The sequence below is a fragment of the Elephantulus edwardii genome, unplaced genomic scaffold (genome assembly GCF_000299155.1).
Source record: "Elephantulus edwardii isolate Elephantulus edwardi_28Jun2011 unplaced genomic scaffold, EleEdw1.0 scaffold00021, whole genome shotgun sequence".
Taxonomy (NCBI): domain Eukaryota; kingdom Metazoa; phylum Chordata; class Mammalia; order Macroscelidea; family Macroscelididae; genus Elephantulus; species Elephantulus edwardii.
In genome coordinates this window covers 21,627,198-21,641,482 of record NW_006399771.1, presented here as the reverse complement: position 1 = coordinate 21,641,482, position 14,285 = coordinate 21,627,198, and the positions used below count along the sequence as shown (strand labels likewise).

The window sequence follows — 14,285 nt, the reverse complement described above, 5'->3', positions numbered from 1 at the left end:
GGAGGGAAGATGGGAAGGAGCTGGTGTGAGAAACAACATATTCGAATTTTGTAAAGAAACTAGTATAATAAAAAGAAATTTAAAAAGTGACCTTTCAAGAGAGGGGAATAAAATATGCAACAATGAATGAATGAAAATCTAACTTCTCTGTAAACTTGCTTTAAAATCACAATTAAAATTGAAAAATTTTATTAAAAAAAGAACTCTCTGCCACCAGCGCGTTCTCAATCTCTCTCTCTCTCTCTCTCTCTCTCTCTCTCTCTCTCTCACACACACACACACACACACACACACACACACAGAGTCACGTGCACATAATTTCCCCTTCCTTGTCCTCAGAATAGATCCCTAATTGAAGCCACTGCATTGGGTGAGTCAGATGTGAAGGAGTGTCAGGCCTCTCTGAAAATGTCAAGTCGGATGACCAGGAGACCCAAGGTGACATCTAAGCTAAAGGAAAAGTTGGGACAAAAAAGAGCGAGTGGAGGACAAAACTCAGGAGGAAATGTGATAGTGATTGTAGGACAAGATCCCATACAGACTGTAAAAGAAAAGTTGGCTCTAGTGTTTGCCCTTTGGGTCACATTTGCTGGAATAAAACGCAGTTTGAGGGATAGGGCGTATAGGGAGCCAAGGTCCCCAGATTTACCCACCAGCAGGTGAGCCTCTAAGCTCACCCCGAGGCCTCTCCCTCACTTCACCCCCTACCTCCCACCAACCCGCTAAGTGAAGCTGGACAGCAAGTTGGGCGAACTTGGAGGGGTCCGTTCCGGTCTTACCCTGGCAGCTCTGGACGAGTAAGGGTCCTCGAAGAGAGCCCACATGCGAGGCTGCAGCCTCCTCCAGCGGCCAGCCTTGCCGTCGGGGCCCCCCAGGCCGGCTGCGTCCTCGATGCCCAGCCTCTTGGCCGCCAGCTCCTCCTCGTCGCCCGGCTCGCCGCCCCCGATGAGGTCGGGGGTCTCAAAGATGTCCAGCGCCTCCTCGGCGTCGCGGTGCTGCCGGTAGGTCATCCAGCAGCAGGGCTCCACGTCGGTCTCGTCGATGCCCCAGAAGGCCAGCTCCTCCTCGAAGAGCGGCCCGCACACGTCGGCCGGGCAGTGCAGCTTGCCGGTGCGGTAGTAGTTGAGCACATAGGCGAAGACGCCCGGGTGCCGGTCGAAGAAGAACTCGCGGCCGCCAGCCGGCCGCTCGCCGCGGGGGCTGCAGTTGCCCGCGCCGCCGCCCGAGCAGCCTCCGGGGCCCGGGGTTAGCGGGGGCGCCCGCGGCTGCGGCGACAGCGGAGGGGGCGCGGGCTGGGGCGGGTCCCCTGCCGCCGTCAAGCAGTCCCCATGGGAATCCGAGGCGGCGAGCAGCGCCAGGCGCGTCCCAGGCAGGGTCTTGAGGGTGCTGCGGTAGGTCTCGTGCCGGGTGCCCCCGACGTTGAGGATCACCCTCTCGTTGCTCTCGATCTTGCCCATCTCTGTGGCTCAGACATGACTAGGGGAGGGGAAAGGCGAACACAACGCCAAGTTAAAGATGCCGGCGGGCAGAGCCGCCCCCAAGCCCCCACCCGCAGCCTGAGAGCCCTGACAGGCAGAGGAGGCCAGAGGACCCCTCCCGGGAGAAGACCACCGGCCAGCCCTGTCCCCGCCTCGCGCATCTCACCTTCCCCGGCCTTCCACAGAACTAAGCATCAGTCCAAGTCTTTCTTGACCTTCCTAGACTCTTTTTTACTTCGCCTAGCACCTTCCTCTTCTTGCTAGCTGTTCCTCAACTTCATCTTTCAACCTTCAGCCTCCCATTGGCGCATCTGCTCCAGCCCCTAACCCTTTCGCTCCCTCCCTCTTCTCCTCAAACTCTTTTACTCCCCTTGCTCTAGTCCCTCTCTGTCCTCCCCAAATCACCTCTCTCTCCCCGCACAAGTCCCCTGTATTCCTTTCCAGGTCCCCTTTTCTCCTCAGTGTCTCTCCCACTCTCCAGACCACCTCTTCTCCAAAGCTCTCCCTGTCCTTTACCAGCTAATACTACCCCCTTCCTGTACCTCTTCTTTTCCACTCCCCGCGCCCCCTTCTCTCTTACTCCCCAGACTGGGAGTTGTCTTAGCTGCAAAGGCAATGGGGCTGTGCTGGGTGGACGCCCCAGGAACCGGAGGACACCCACTCCGTGGTCTGCATACCCTCGGCCCACTCTAGACGGCCTGAGCTCTCGGGGAGTGCACTTTGCACGACCTGTTCGGGTTCACCTCTACTCTCTCCCCCACCAACCCCGCAGCAAGACTGAAGGCTGAAGTGAAGGCAGAAAAAAAATGCAGCTGCCTTTCACGGAGGAGATTCTCTGACTAATTTCCTGATCCAATTTCCTTTTCACATTATTATTGTTGTGGTTCCTGTTCTGCTCCCCTCTCCGATTTAGGATCTATCTTTGAGAACAGATCAATCAAATCATTCACCCAGCCCACCCCGCCACCCCCAGAATAAAAGGAAAAGCAAGCGCCTCAGGGGGTGGCTGGTGGGGGATTTGCTTTCGAGGAGGGGCGAGGCCCGGCGACCAGAAGGCACACCCCCTGGACCGCGGAGCTGAGTCCTGGTTGACAGCATCCCTGTCCCCAGTCTGCCAGCCTCCCCTCCCCAGGGCTTCGTGTCCACATTCCCAGGGCAGATCAGCGCGGAGGGGAGAAAGGAGACGCCTGACTGCGGGTCAGCACGCCCTTCCCTGGGAGACACCCTTCTCTAACCTGCCCCCCTACCCCATCCCCAGATACCTTAACGAGCCTGAGAATAAAGTGGCTCTGCTTGAGGTTCCAAGCGGACGACACGCTCCGAGCAGCCGAACTCAGTCCCGCCGCCCGGCCGGGCCGCCCTCCTCTGATAAGCAACTACTTGTTGGTGTGGATTTCCAGATTCAGGTGGTTGGGCCGCTAGCCTGGGCGCTGGGGTAGGGGAGACGGCCCCCGCCGCGCTCCCTGCCTTCATTCTGCGAGCGGCCGGCTCCCCAGGCGCAGGGCTGCGCGCCCCGAGTCACCATCGAGCAGGACTGGGCGAACCATGGAGATGGGGCGGGTCCAGACCCCCGGGAGCCAGAGACCAGCGGGCTGTGACGGGGCGCCGAGGCCGAGCACAGGTCAGGGGAGCTCACGCGCTCATGGGGTAGTCGCTCTGCCCTGGTTTTGCCCAGCAGATTTTGGCTCTCTCCAAAAAAGCACCGCTAGCCATCAGCAGCTTCTCACCGCCATCCAGAGCGCTGAGCTCTGGCAAGAGTGGGTGGGTGGGTCTGAGGAAGCTAAGTGGTACCAACCAGGTTCCTGCATTTTCTTCCACGAAGCACTGTCCCCACCCTTTCTGGAGGTCCCTCGGCTTTATTTACACTGCACTTTCCCTACATCTCTCTCTCCTCATCCCTCTCAACATTTGAGGGAGAGCATGTGAGATCAATTGCCTTCCCCCCGCCCCCCCTTAATGACAACCAAAGGAAGAGAGAGGTCTACCAGGAGGTGACAAGGGAGTCTTTTTTCACCTGTCTTGCTTATAATTCTGGAGTCCTCTTTTCAGCCAAATGTCCAGCCACTAGCCACACCATGATTATATAAAGCTAAAAACGTTTGAAAGTTTTTTTTCTAGGAATATCATCATCTCGCAATAAAAGCTCAAGGGATTTTTTTTTTTGTTTTGGGGGTTTGTTTTGGTATTTTTTGTTAGCTGCTAAAAGATAAGTTACAGACAACCAAGTACACCAAAGCAATTTACTAATGAAACTATTTTCCGCTTCCTTATGTTTTTACTGGTCCTCATCACCAAATAGTTTGTGTGTCTGTGTCCAAGTGTGTGTTTCTTGAGGAAAAGAGAAAGTAAGATTTCTGTTGTTATTTCATATGTAGAGATTAAGATTGAAGTCCACACAACTGGGGAAGCACCAGATTTAGGAGGTCTATCTTGAGAAAAAGAATTTGGAAAGAGTAAGAATAGTGAGTTACTAATAAAAATGTAGCAATATAGACGGATGCAAAGTACAGCGTACTATAAACAATATGCCTATCTGTTATGACATATTAAATCATGAAGTAAAATGAAGAGAAAAATCTTTAGAAAGTCACTAAAAATCTAAGAGGGAAATAAGAGAATAATTTATAATCATATGTTGAGTTGTTAACTAAAAGATCAAGGGTTCAAATCCTCCAGCAAATCCTTGAGAAAAAGATGAACAGTCTGCTCCAATGAAGATTTACAGTCTTATAAATCTAATGGATGGTCCTTGGGAGTCACAATAGACACAATGGCAGTGAAGTGTGATTTATACATTTTAAAGACAATATATATGTAATTACTACTTAAGTAAGAACTGTATGCAAGCAGCTATGTGAAAATATAAATTTGATCAACAAACATCCTCAACAATGTAAAGTTTAACTACTGAGAAAGTGCAGTTATCAGTTATTTTTTTATGTACTATAGGTTTTTAACTGGCTCATAACTGACTGACTCAGAAATTTGCAGAAGCAGTAAATCCTACCAGAGGAGACTGCCTCTCTTTCACCCATCAGCAATTGGCCAATTCAAACCACTTGCCTTCGAGTGGGCAAGACAAGCTCTCTATCAATTGCTACCACGCTAAAAACAATAGTGATAATACATTTTGAATGCCATAAAACTAGAAAGTAGAAGTGTATTAAAATTCTAATCCATATTCTTATGTTGTGTAAGTGGCTCCTTAGAGTGCTTGATGCTAAAAATGTAAAGGCATGAAGTTTACTTAAAATAGATTAATGACAACGGTAAAGTTGTAGCAGAAGCATTTTATAATAACATTTGCTAAAAATCTTACTATTTCCAAGACACCTTACATAAATTATCCCTTTTAATTTAAATGATGGAAACATTTTGTTCTAATTAGAAAACTCTAAAAATATAACCCACAAAGATGGCAAGAAACAGTAGTAAAAGAAAAAGGTTTACTATTTGTATCATGAAGAGGCTAAAGAAACTCAAGAAGAATGGTGAGAAGTGAGGCAAAGGACTCCTAGAAAAAAGGAAAAAAAATACAGAATGTATCTACTGGGTCTAAGATTATATAAATTAACTAGAAATAATTGCATTAATAGGAGTATCATCCTTTAGAAGAACTAAGAACTTTGTTGTGATTTCTTAAGTATCAGATGTGACATTGGAGAACGTGTTAGATACATTTGACAATAAGACTGGGGAGATGAAAGGAGAAGCTGTGATATACAAAGACATGAATGAAACAACACTTTTTGGTCAATATAAGTGGGAAAGATACTAAGACAAATATCTAGGCTTCATTATGTAAGACAGGAGAGAACAGAAAACCCCTCCAGCCAACTCACTTCACTGATCCTGTTGCAAAAGACAGATAAAAGGAAATAGGAAAGCAAAGCTTTGAAAGATGGCAATAGAAAACTGAGTGGGAAGAAACAGTTGTGGTTTCCTTTGTTGGTCTGTATGGAGCATGAATTTAAAAGACCTTATGGACATTACCCCTTGCAGTGATGAAGCTGAAATACTGCCTCCTTGACTCAGCCTGACAGAAGGCTACAGAAACTAAGCAGCACATTACCACCAAAAATGTGCATCGGGCACATGAAGCCACACTTTACTGTCAGAATGACACAATTGTAAAAGTTTAACATTTGAACAAATTGCTCTTTTATAATTCAGTATCAGGGCTTTTTAAAAGATTACTTAGCCTCTGTAAGCAAAAGACATTTATAAACAACATTCTTTTCTGATAAATTATATTGTTGTTTTGTTGTTGATTGCCGTAGAGATGAGCACAACTTATAGCAACCCTAGGAACCAAAGACCTACAGCCTTTCAATAGCTATCCTTTCTCAAAATTCATAGAATTTCCAGAGGCATGTTGTTTAAAAAGTGGATGCCACTCCTGTGGTAAATGGTATTGATAGCCACAGTTTCCCATCCCATCAAAAGGGCATGCCCCTTTACAGTGCAACTTCGCACTTTCTCCCATCTGTCTCTGCCTCTCCTGCTTGAATCTGTGCTAGCTTTGTGACTTTTTTTTCCTTCAGTAGAAGGGAGTGTAACTGGTGTACCAGTTCCAAGTCTCAACTTAAGACATATTGCATGTTTCTTTGTCTAATTCTTGGACTTCTATCCTGGTTCTATGAGAACAAGCCTTCGCTTATTGGCATAATGAGCAGAGGCATAAATACCAAGTGCCTACTCATAAACAAAGTTTAGTGAAATGGGGAGGAAAATCAGGAACCAAGCCCAAGGACATACTAAAAGTTTATACCATAAAGAAATAAATTGTCCCCCCAAAGCTCAAAACTTCCTTCTTTCTCATCACCAGTCCATCTCCAAAATAGAAATGCCATGCCCTTATTCATCTATCTAGAAGATCTGTCTTAACAGAGGCAAGCCCAAATGCACTGACTCACAGAATCATGAGCTAAATAATTGACCTAGAGTTAAGCAACTCAATTTCAAGGTGTTTTTCTAATCCTCTGAATTCTCATCACTTGAAAAGACAAAAGCATGAGCCTACTTTCCTGCCCTGTTAACAGTAACTAACATTTACATAATATATTGTGAATACTACAAGAAATACATTACCTCATGTAACCTTTTCAAAAACCCTGTGATGTATACTTTCCTCATTTCATAAATTCTGGGGAGCACATTTTAGAATGGTGAATTCCACAGACTTTGTAGGTAGGTAAAATTGCCCTCATCTTCTACATTCATCACCTGATGCTTAACCTAGAGAGAGTAGCATAAATTCTTGAGCACCTGTCTCCTCTTTTATATACAGATAAGGGAGCCCTAGTGGCCCAAGGGTAAGGAGTTATGCTGCTAACTTAAAAGGACACAGTTTGATTCAACCAGCTGCTCCATGGAAGAAAGATGGGCAATTTCATCCAGTACCATTTACAACCTTTGAAAATATTCTGGAAGGTACTCAATGGTACATAAGAACAATATACAAGAATGGGAATGCTGCCACCACAATTACAATAAGGATCAAATAAAAGAAGCAGCTATGGCACTAGAGATATTATAGCTAATGTCAGGTGGATCTTGGCTGAAAACAGAGAGTACCTACCAGAAGAATGGCTGTGTTTCATTCAAATGCTAAGATATTTAACTGTGTAGATCACGATAAATGGTGGTTGATTCTGAGAAGAATGGGAATCCCAGAACACTTGATTGTGCTTATGTGAAACCTATACTTGGACCAGGAGGCATTCACCAGAACAGCAGGGAAATACTTCATGGTTCAAAATTGGGAACGGTGTGTGCCAAGGCTCTGTTCTTTCTCCATATCTTTTCAATATATATGCAGAAAAGATTATTCGTGAGGCTGGGCTCTATGAGAAGTGCGGCATCAGGATTGGAAGTAGACTCATCAACAATCTGTGTTATGCAGATGACACAACCCTGCATGCTGAAACTGAGGAGGACTTGCTGCAGAAGGTCAAAGACTGCAGCCTTCAATATGCATTGAAGTTCAACATCAAGAAAATAAAGATTCTCATCACTGAGCCAACTGGCATCATCATAATTAATGTTGAAGAGATTGAGATTGTCAACACCTTTCCTTTGCTTGGCTCTACCATCAACACTCTTGATACCAGTAGCCAGAAAATTAAATGAAAACTTTCACTGGGGAAGTCTGCTGTCAGAGACTTCTCCAAAATACTGAAGAGTAATGATGTCAGTCTGGAGACTAAGGCACACCTGATACAGGCCATCATCTTTGCAATTATTAGCTATGCATCCGAGAGCTGAACAATGACTAGGGATGATAGGAGGAGAGAGAATTTATGCCTTTGAGCTGTTGTGCTAGAGAAGAATATTAAATATACCATGAACTGCTAGGAGAACAAGAAAGTTCATTCTGGAGAGGATGAAGCCAGGCTGCTCCTTGGAGGTAAGGATTCTGAAGCTTCGTCTGACATTGGACACATTGCAAGGAGGGATCAGTCCTTAGAGAGGGACATCATGCTTGGGAAGGTGGAGGGACAGCACAAGAGAGGAAGACCCTCGATGAGGATTGATTTAGTGACTGGGGTAGTTGGGACAGGTATGTCAGAGACAATACAATTGGCATAGGATAGAGCAGGGTTAAGGCTGTTATGCAAAGGATCTCTATGAGTTGTAGGTGACTCGAAGGCACATAACAATAACAACAACAGACAACACTTAGAAAAATTCCTCATGTATTTTTTTCCAGCAATTGGTTGCACTCATTACTGTCATATAAAGACAAAATTTTGTCACCAACATTCCACAGCTAAGGATTATCAAAAACAAAATTACAACCATATCCTCTGAAGGCAAACTGAGCTCTGTCTTAAGACGTATCACTTGTTAGAAGTTAAAATCAGTGCATATATTAGAAAGTTCATACAGAAGCAATGAGATAGAAACTTAGAAAGCTTGAAATAAACCTACTATCTCAATTTGGAGCCCCTTGATGTTATACATGATGAATGCAACCCATTTCTAATCAAACAGAAGTCTGAGTCCATGCAGAATGGTTTGGGAAGAAAGGCAGAGTAAGTGAACTTCAAAAAGGAAAAACCTTATGTAGCACAGCTCTAAAGTAATACATGTGGGGCTATTGCGAGTTAGAATTACTCATAACTGGTTTGCAACTGGGTTTCCTTTCCAAAATATTTCACTTTGTAATTTAAGAATTATACATGTTTTTTAAATTACCTCCTATATGCAAGTCAGATTTTACTGCCCCACTTACATGTGAAGATTAGAATAGATAGACCTACAAAGAAAAATTAGTATGTTACTAATTTTAAAACTCTGAAAGTAATGTGGAAATTATTGATCAGTATCATTACTTTCACACACAGGTAAAATCTGACTGAAAGAGCACAGTAACAGAGAAATTCCAGAAATTAAGTTGGATTCAGAAGTTGTGAAATGATGGATATCACAAGGGTCCTGGCTGAAAGCAGATTATGTTTGCACAAGTTTTATTGACTATGAAAAGGCATTGGGTTGTGTGGACCTTAAGAAATATGGCTAACATCAAGAATAGAAATCCCAGAACATTTCATTGTGCTCATGGAAACCTATGAATAGACCAAGAAGTAGTTGCTTTGAATAAAATAAGGGAACATTGTACAGCCAAAAATCGTGCAAAGATGTGTTTCAGGGTTGTATCTTTTCTCTTGCCTTATTAAATCTGCATGCTTAACAAATCATTCAAGAAACCGAACATTATGAAGAAGAATGTGGCATCAAGATTGGAGGAAACACAACCTTACTGGCAGAAATTGAAGAAATCTTTAAATATTTGCTGCAGAAGATCAAAGACTATAGCCTTGTGTTCATAATTTGACTAGTAGCAGACCAGATATAAGAAGTGCCATGTCAACCTTGTCCCAAATGCTTGACTTGTTAAACAAGTCCATGATTGCCAACATCCCATCCCTCCTTTCTTCAGTTCTCTAACCCCTTTATATACTTTGGGTTTAATGGTTCACTGGAAGGTATCCCAGAGAGATTTGTCAGAGAAATGACTCACATGACTCCAAGTATACAGGAAGGTTTTGCAGAGACAGGTGAGCATTGTAGATTATCCATTGAAGGAAGGTGTCCAAATAAAGAGAGCCAGCACTAAGGTCCCATAAGTTTATACAAGCCTCTAGAAGGGTGGGATTTGTTCTTCTTTCATCCTTAGTCATTTTCCAGTTCTCTGATTCAGAGCAAATGATTGCAAAGACTATGGTCTGGATCAGGCATACCTTAGTCTCTGGATTGGCATATTTCATTGCTATTAGCACTATGGAGAGGTCCCTGACAACAGACTTCCCCAATGCAATTTGTCTTTTGATTTCCTAACTACTGGTACCAAGAGTATTGATTGTGGAGCTGAGCAAGTTTTAACTGTTAAAACCCTCAATCTCATTTCTATCCACCATGATGCTACCAATTGGCCCAATGATGAGAATATTTGTCTTCTTGTTGTTGAGATTCAATCCATATTGAAGACTATAGTCTTTGACCTTCTGCAGCAAATGTTTCAGGTCTTCCTCAGTTTGGGCAAGCAAGAGTGTGTCATTTGCATAACGAAGATTGTTGTTGAATCTTCCTCCAATCCTGAATCCACTCACCCTCTGAGAGCCCAGCCTCCCAAATGGCCTGTTCCACAAACAGATTGAAAGATATGAAAACAAGATGCATCCCTGATGCACTCCCTTCCTCGTTTTAAACCTTAGAGTGTTTCCTTACTCTGTTTTGACTATGGCTTCCTGGTCCAAGTATAGGTTTTGCATGAGCACAATCAAGTGTTCTGGAATTTTCATGTTCCTCAACGTTAATCACAGTTTGTGATCTACACAGTCAAATGCCTTTTCATGGTCAACAAAGCACATTAAAGATAGACATTCAAGATCCATCTGATGTTGGCAATAATCTCTAGTGACACAGCTTGTTTTTCTGGTAATTATCTGTCCCATTTATTCTTTTAATAACCTTCAGCAGGATTTTGTTTGTGTGTAATGTTAGTGATGTTGTTGTTGTTATGTGCCGTCAAGTCACTTGCGACTCATGGTGACCCTATGTACAACAGCCCTAAACCCTGCACTATCCTGTGCCCATCGCATTGCCTCTGACACACCCATCCCGATTACCCCAGTCACTGAATCAGTCCATCTCATAGAGGATCTTCCCCTCTTGTGCCATCCCTCCACCCTCTGAAGCATAATGTCCCTCTCCAAGGACTGGTTCCTCCATACAACATGTCCAAAGTATGTCAGACAAAGCTTTAGAATCCATGTCCCCGAGGAGCAGCCCAGTTTTACCCTCTACAGGACAAACATGGTAAACTCAATACTCTTCTCCAGCACCACAGCTCAGAGGCATCAATTGTCCTTCTATCATCCCTAGTCATTGCCCAGCTCTCTAATGCACAGTAAGTGATTGTACTTCAGTATTTTAGAGAGGTCTCTAACCATGATAAACAAACAGATTCATCCTGAAAAGGGTTAAACAGGCTGGCTCCTTGGAGGCAAGGATTCTGAGGCTCCGTCTAACATACTTTGGACATGTTTAAGGAGAGACCAGTCCTTAGAGAAGGACATCATGCTTGGGAGGGTGGAGGGACAGCGCAGGAGAGGAAGGCCCTCTATGAGGTGGATTGATTCAGTGACTGGGGTAATCGGGATGGGAGTGTCAGAGACAGTGCGATTGGCACAGGACAGAGCAAATTTTCAGGCTGTTGTACATAGGGTCGCTATGAGTCACAAGCATCTCGACGGCACATAACAACTAACCACATACTTTCCCATTGCAATATGACTTTTCATTTCCTGGCTGCTGGTGACAAGAGGGTTGGCTGTGGAGCCAAGCAAACCAAAACTGTGAACAATCTCAATCTCTTCACCATCCATTGTGATGCTGCCAATAAGCCCATCTGTCTATTTTGCACAAGATATTGGTGAGCAGGATAAGAAAAGCACTAGTCTTTATGTATGGCCAACTTTGAATTGAAGCAGAAGTTACAGCAATAATCACACGTACAGCAGAGACTTTGAGAAAAGGCCACAACCTGACACTGTTTGATTATGTAGTGCATGAGGTGTCATGAATTTGAGCCAGCACAGTGGTACCTCACAATAACAGCTATGATGTGAGGATGGGTGCCATGATGACATAGTGGTTAAAACTCTCACTAACTGAAAGACAGACAGCTCAGGCCTACACCCTGCTTTAGAGGGAAAAGAAGTAGCTCCACATTTACTGGCTGAAAGATTTCTAGCCTCAAATAGGATAAAAATGTACCTAACAAAAGTGAGTTTTCTTTGGTCTGTTATGGTGCTAAGCAACATACAAAACCCAAACTTAGGTCCTATGAAATCAGTTGTTGTACCCACCTCTGATGTCAAGAGCAGAACTATTGCCAAAAGAGTTTCAGTATCATGATCTTCAGAAAGAAATAGCCAAGCTTTTCTTCCAAAGAACATTTGGAAGGATTGAAATCACAGATCTTTGTCTCAGTATTAAGTACTTAATCATTTGCAGCCATGGACAGCCAAAAGAATGAACAGATCTATCTTTGAGAGGGTGCAGCTGGAGTGTTCTTTGGAGGAAGGAATGATGAAGTTTCTTTGCCTCACATACTTTAGGCATGTTGCTATGGAGGGACTATTCCTTGGAGAGGACAGTGATGCTTGGAAAGGTAGAGGGTCTTTGAAGGAGAGGAAGACCCTCGGCCAGGTGCATTGACATGGTGACTGCTGCAATAAACTCTTATGAGTCAGAAAGTGTGAGGATAGTGCAGGATAGATCAGGGTTCAGATCTTTTGTTCATAGGGTCGATATGAGTAGTACTCAACTCAACAGCACCTAAGAACAATAAGGACAGGGAACCAAGGACAGCAACATACATGAAGTTATTTTATTATTCATCACAGTAAGTACTTGATTACTAAATACACTGTCAATTACTTGAACATAGATTGCTCTGACCATCTGCTTCCCAAAAGCTCAGGGCCTTCAGACTCCTGAGCAGCATTTCTCCTCTGCACACAGGTAGTTGCCATCAGCCAAGAAGATGTCATGGCAATTAATAATAACAACAGTGAATCTAACAAGCATAACAAGATTATTTTTTCATATAAAGCAGGGAATTAGCAGTGTCATTAAGGGAAAAGGCACTACTAGTAAAAGAAACACCAAATATTACTTAGGTACTTAAGTATAGTGTAAAGTATCAGGAGTTTGAGATCTAACTCAATCAATCCAAAACCTATCACTTTTTTCCCCCATGGTTAGGCCTATTTTTTTAAAATTTTTTCAAATTTTATTTTCATAATTTTTTTTATTCATAGCAAATACATTTTTTTTGGAATTCCATTCATTCATTGGTGCACCCTTCTTTTAATGAACATTTACAAAGACTTTGGATTTCCATTCATTTATTGTTGCACTTTTCTCCCTGCCCAGTCCTCCCCCAAACACCCCTCCCATAGTTTGCTCTTCTCTTTGAAAAAGTAGAAGAAAAATTCTTTCTTTGGTATACAATCTCTCCACACCCCTCCCACCGCCCCAGGTACACTCTACTATGCACACTTAATTCTGGACTCTTGTGATAACTATAATACCCTATCATATATAGCTTTTAAATTATTCCCTTCCTCATCTGTTTCAATGCAGTAAGCATAATTTATCCAGTTTTTCTCAGTCTTACCCCAACCCTGGTATTAGCCCCATTCTACAACAGTGGCACCATGCATTATTTGTCCTTTTGTGACTGAGATATTTCAATCAGCATAATGTCCTCCAGGGTCACCCATTTTGAATAATATTGCATGAATTCCTTGTTTTTCAATGCAGCATAGTAGTCCATTATGTGAATATACCACAGTTTCTCTATCCATTCGTTTGTTGATGGACACCTGGGTTGTTTCCAACTCCTTGCTATTGTGAACAAAGCCACGAAAGACATGGGTGTGCATATATCTGCTTGGATGTCAGTTATGGTCTCTTTGGGGTATATTCCCAGTAGTGGAATTGCTGGGTTGAATGGTATCTCTATTTGCAACTTTTTGCGAAAGTGCCATGCTGCCTTCCACAGTGGTTGAACCATTTTACACTCCCACCAATAGTGAATAAGGGTTTCAGTTTCTCCACATCCTCGCCAGCATTTGTTGCTTGCTGTTCTGTTAAATTTTGCTATTCTGACTAGGGTGAGATGATATCTCATAGTTGTAAAACCTATCACTTTTACTAGCTTTTTTTCACATAAAGAGATACAGGTCCTGAAATATTACAATAACTATCTCGACATCCAATAGCTCATAAAGTGATAGCCACTGTTTTTGTCAGATGTTGTCAAGTTAGCCGTAGATGTTTCAAATCACAACAGTCTGATGGATCAGAACAGAACTGCTCCATACAGTTTTCTTGACTAATAATCTTTAGAGCAGTTCATTTCAAGTCTTTGTCCCTCAAAGCTGCTGGGTAGATTCAAACTGCCAAACTATATGTAAACAGCTAAGTACCTCCTTAATCATTTACACCACTACTTACTCTAACTAGACCTAACCTATAGCCGTACCTCTGCTGGGTTTCATTGGTTGTAAATAACAGGCAAAGAAATTTCAAATCTTTGTCCCATGCAGCTGTAGATGGAGTAACTGGGAGAGAGGTGTGGCCTTTTGGTGATCAGTGCATGTTCTGACAATACACCACCAGAGTTGCCTTTTGCACTATCAAGAGATAGCTAGTAACTTTCAAATCAATATGTGACTCATTCAAAATTTGTTCCAATTAAAGAGTAAAAGGTAAAACTATGATTTATAA

General features: G+C 43.4%; 1 protein-coding gene across 1 annotated transcript in view; it reads right to left on the bottom strand.

Moving 5' to 3' along the window:
• The window catches only part of KCNC2 (potassium voltage-gated channel, Shaw-related subfamily, member 2), a 310,429-nt gene extending 307,613 nt beyond the window's left edge, over positions 1-2,816 (bottom strand). Inside the window, exons 1-2 of the mRNA XM_006882563.1 lie at positions 2,741-2,816; positions 780-1,476 (exon numbers count right to left, since the gene is read on the bottom strand). Coding sequence (XP_006882625.1) covers positions 780-1,457 — 678 coding nt within the window. The 5' untranslated portion in view covers positions 1,458-1,476; positions 2,741-2,816. The remainder of the gene's footprint in view (positions 1-779; positions 1,477-2,740) is intronic.
• Between the last annotated feature and the right edge of the window lie 11,469 nt (positions 2,817-14,285).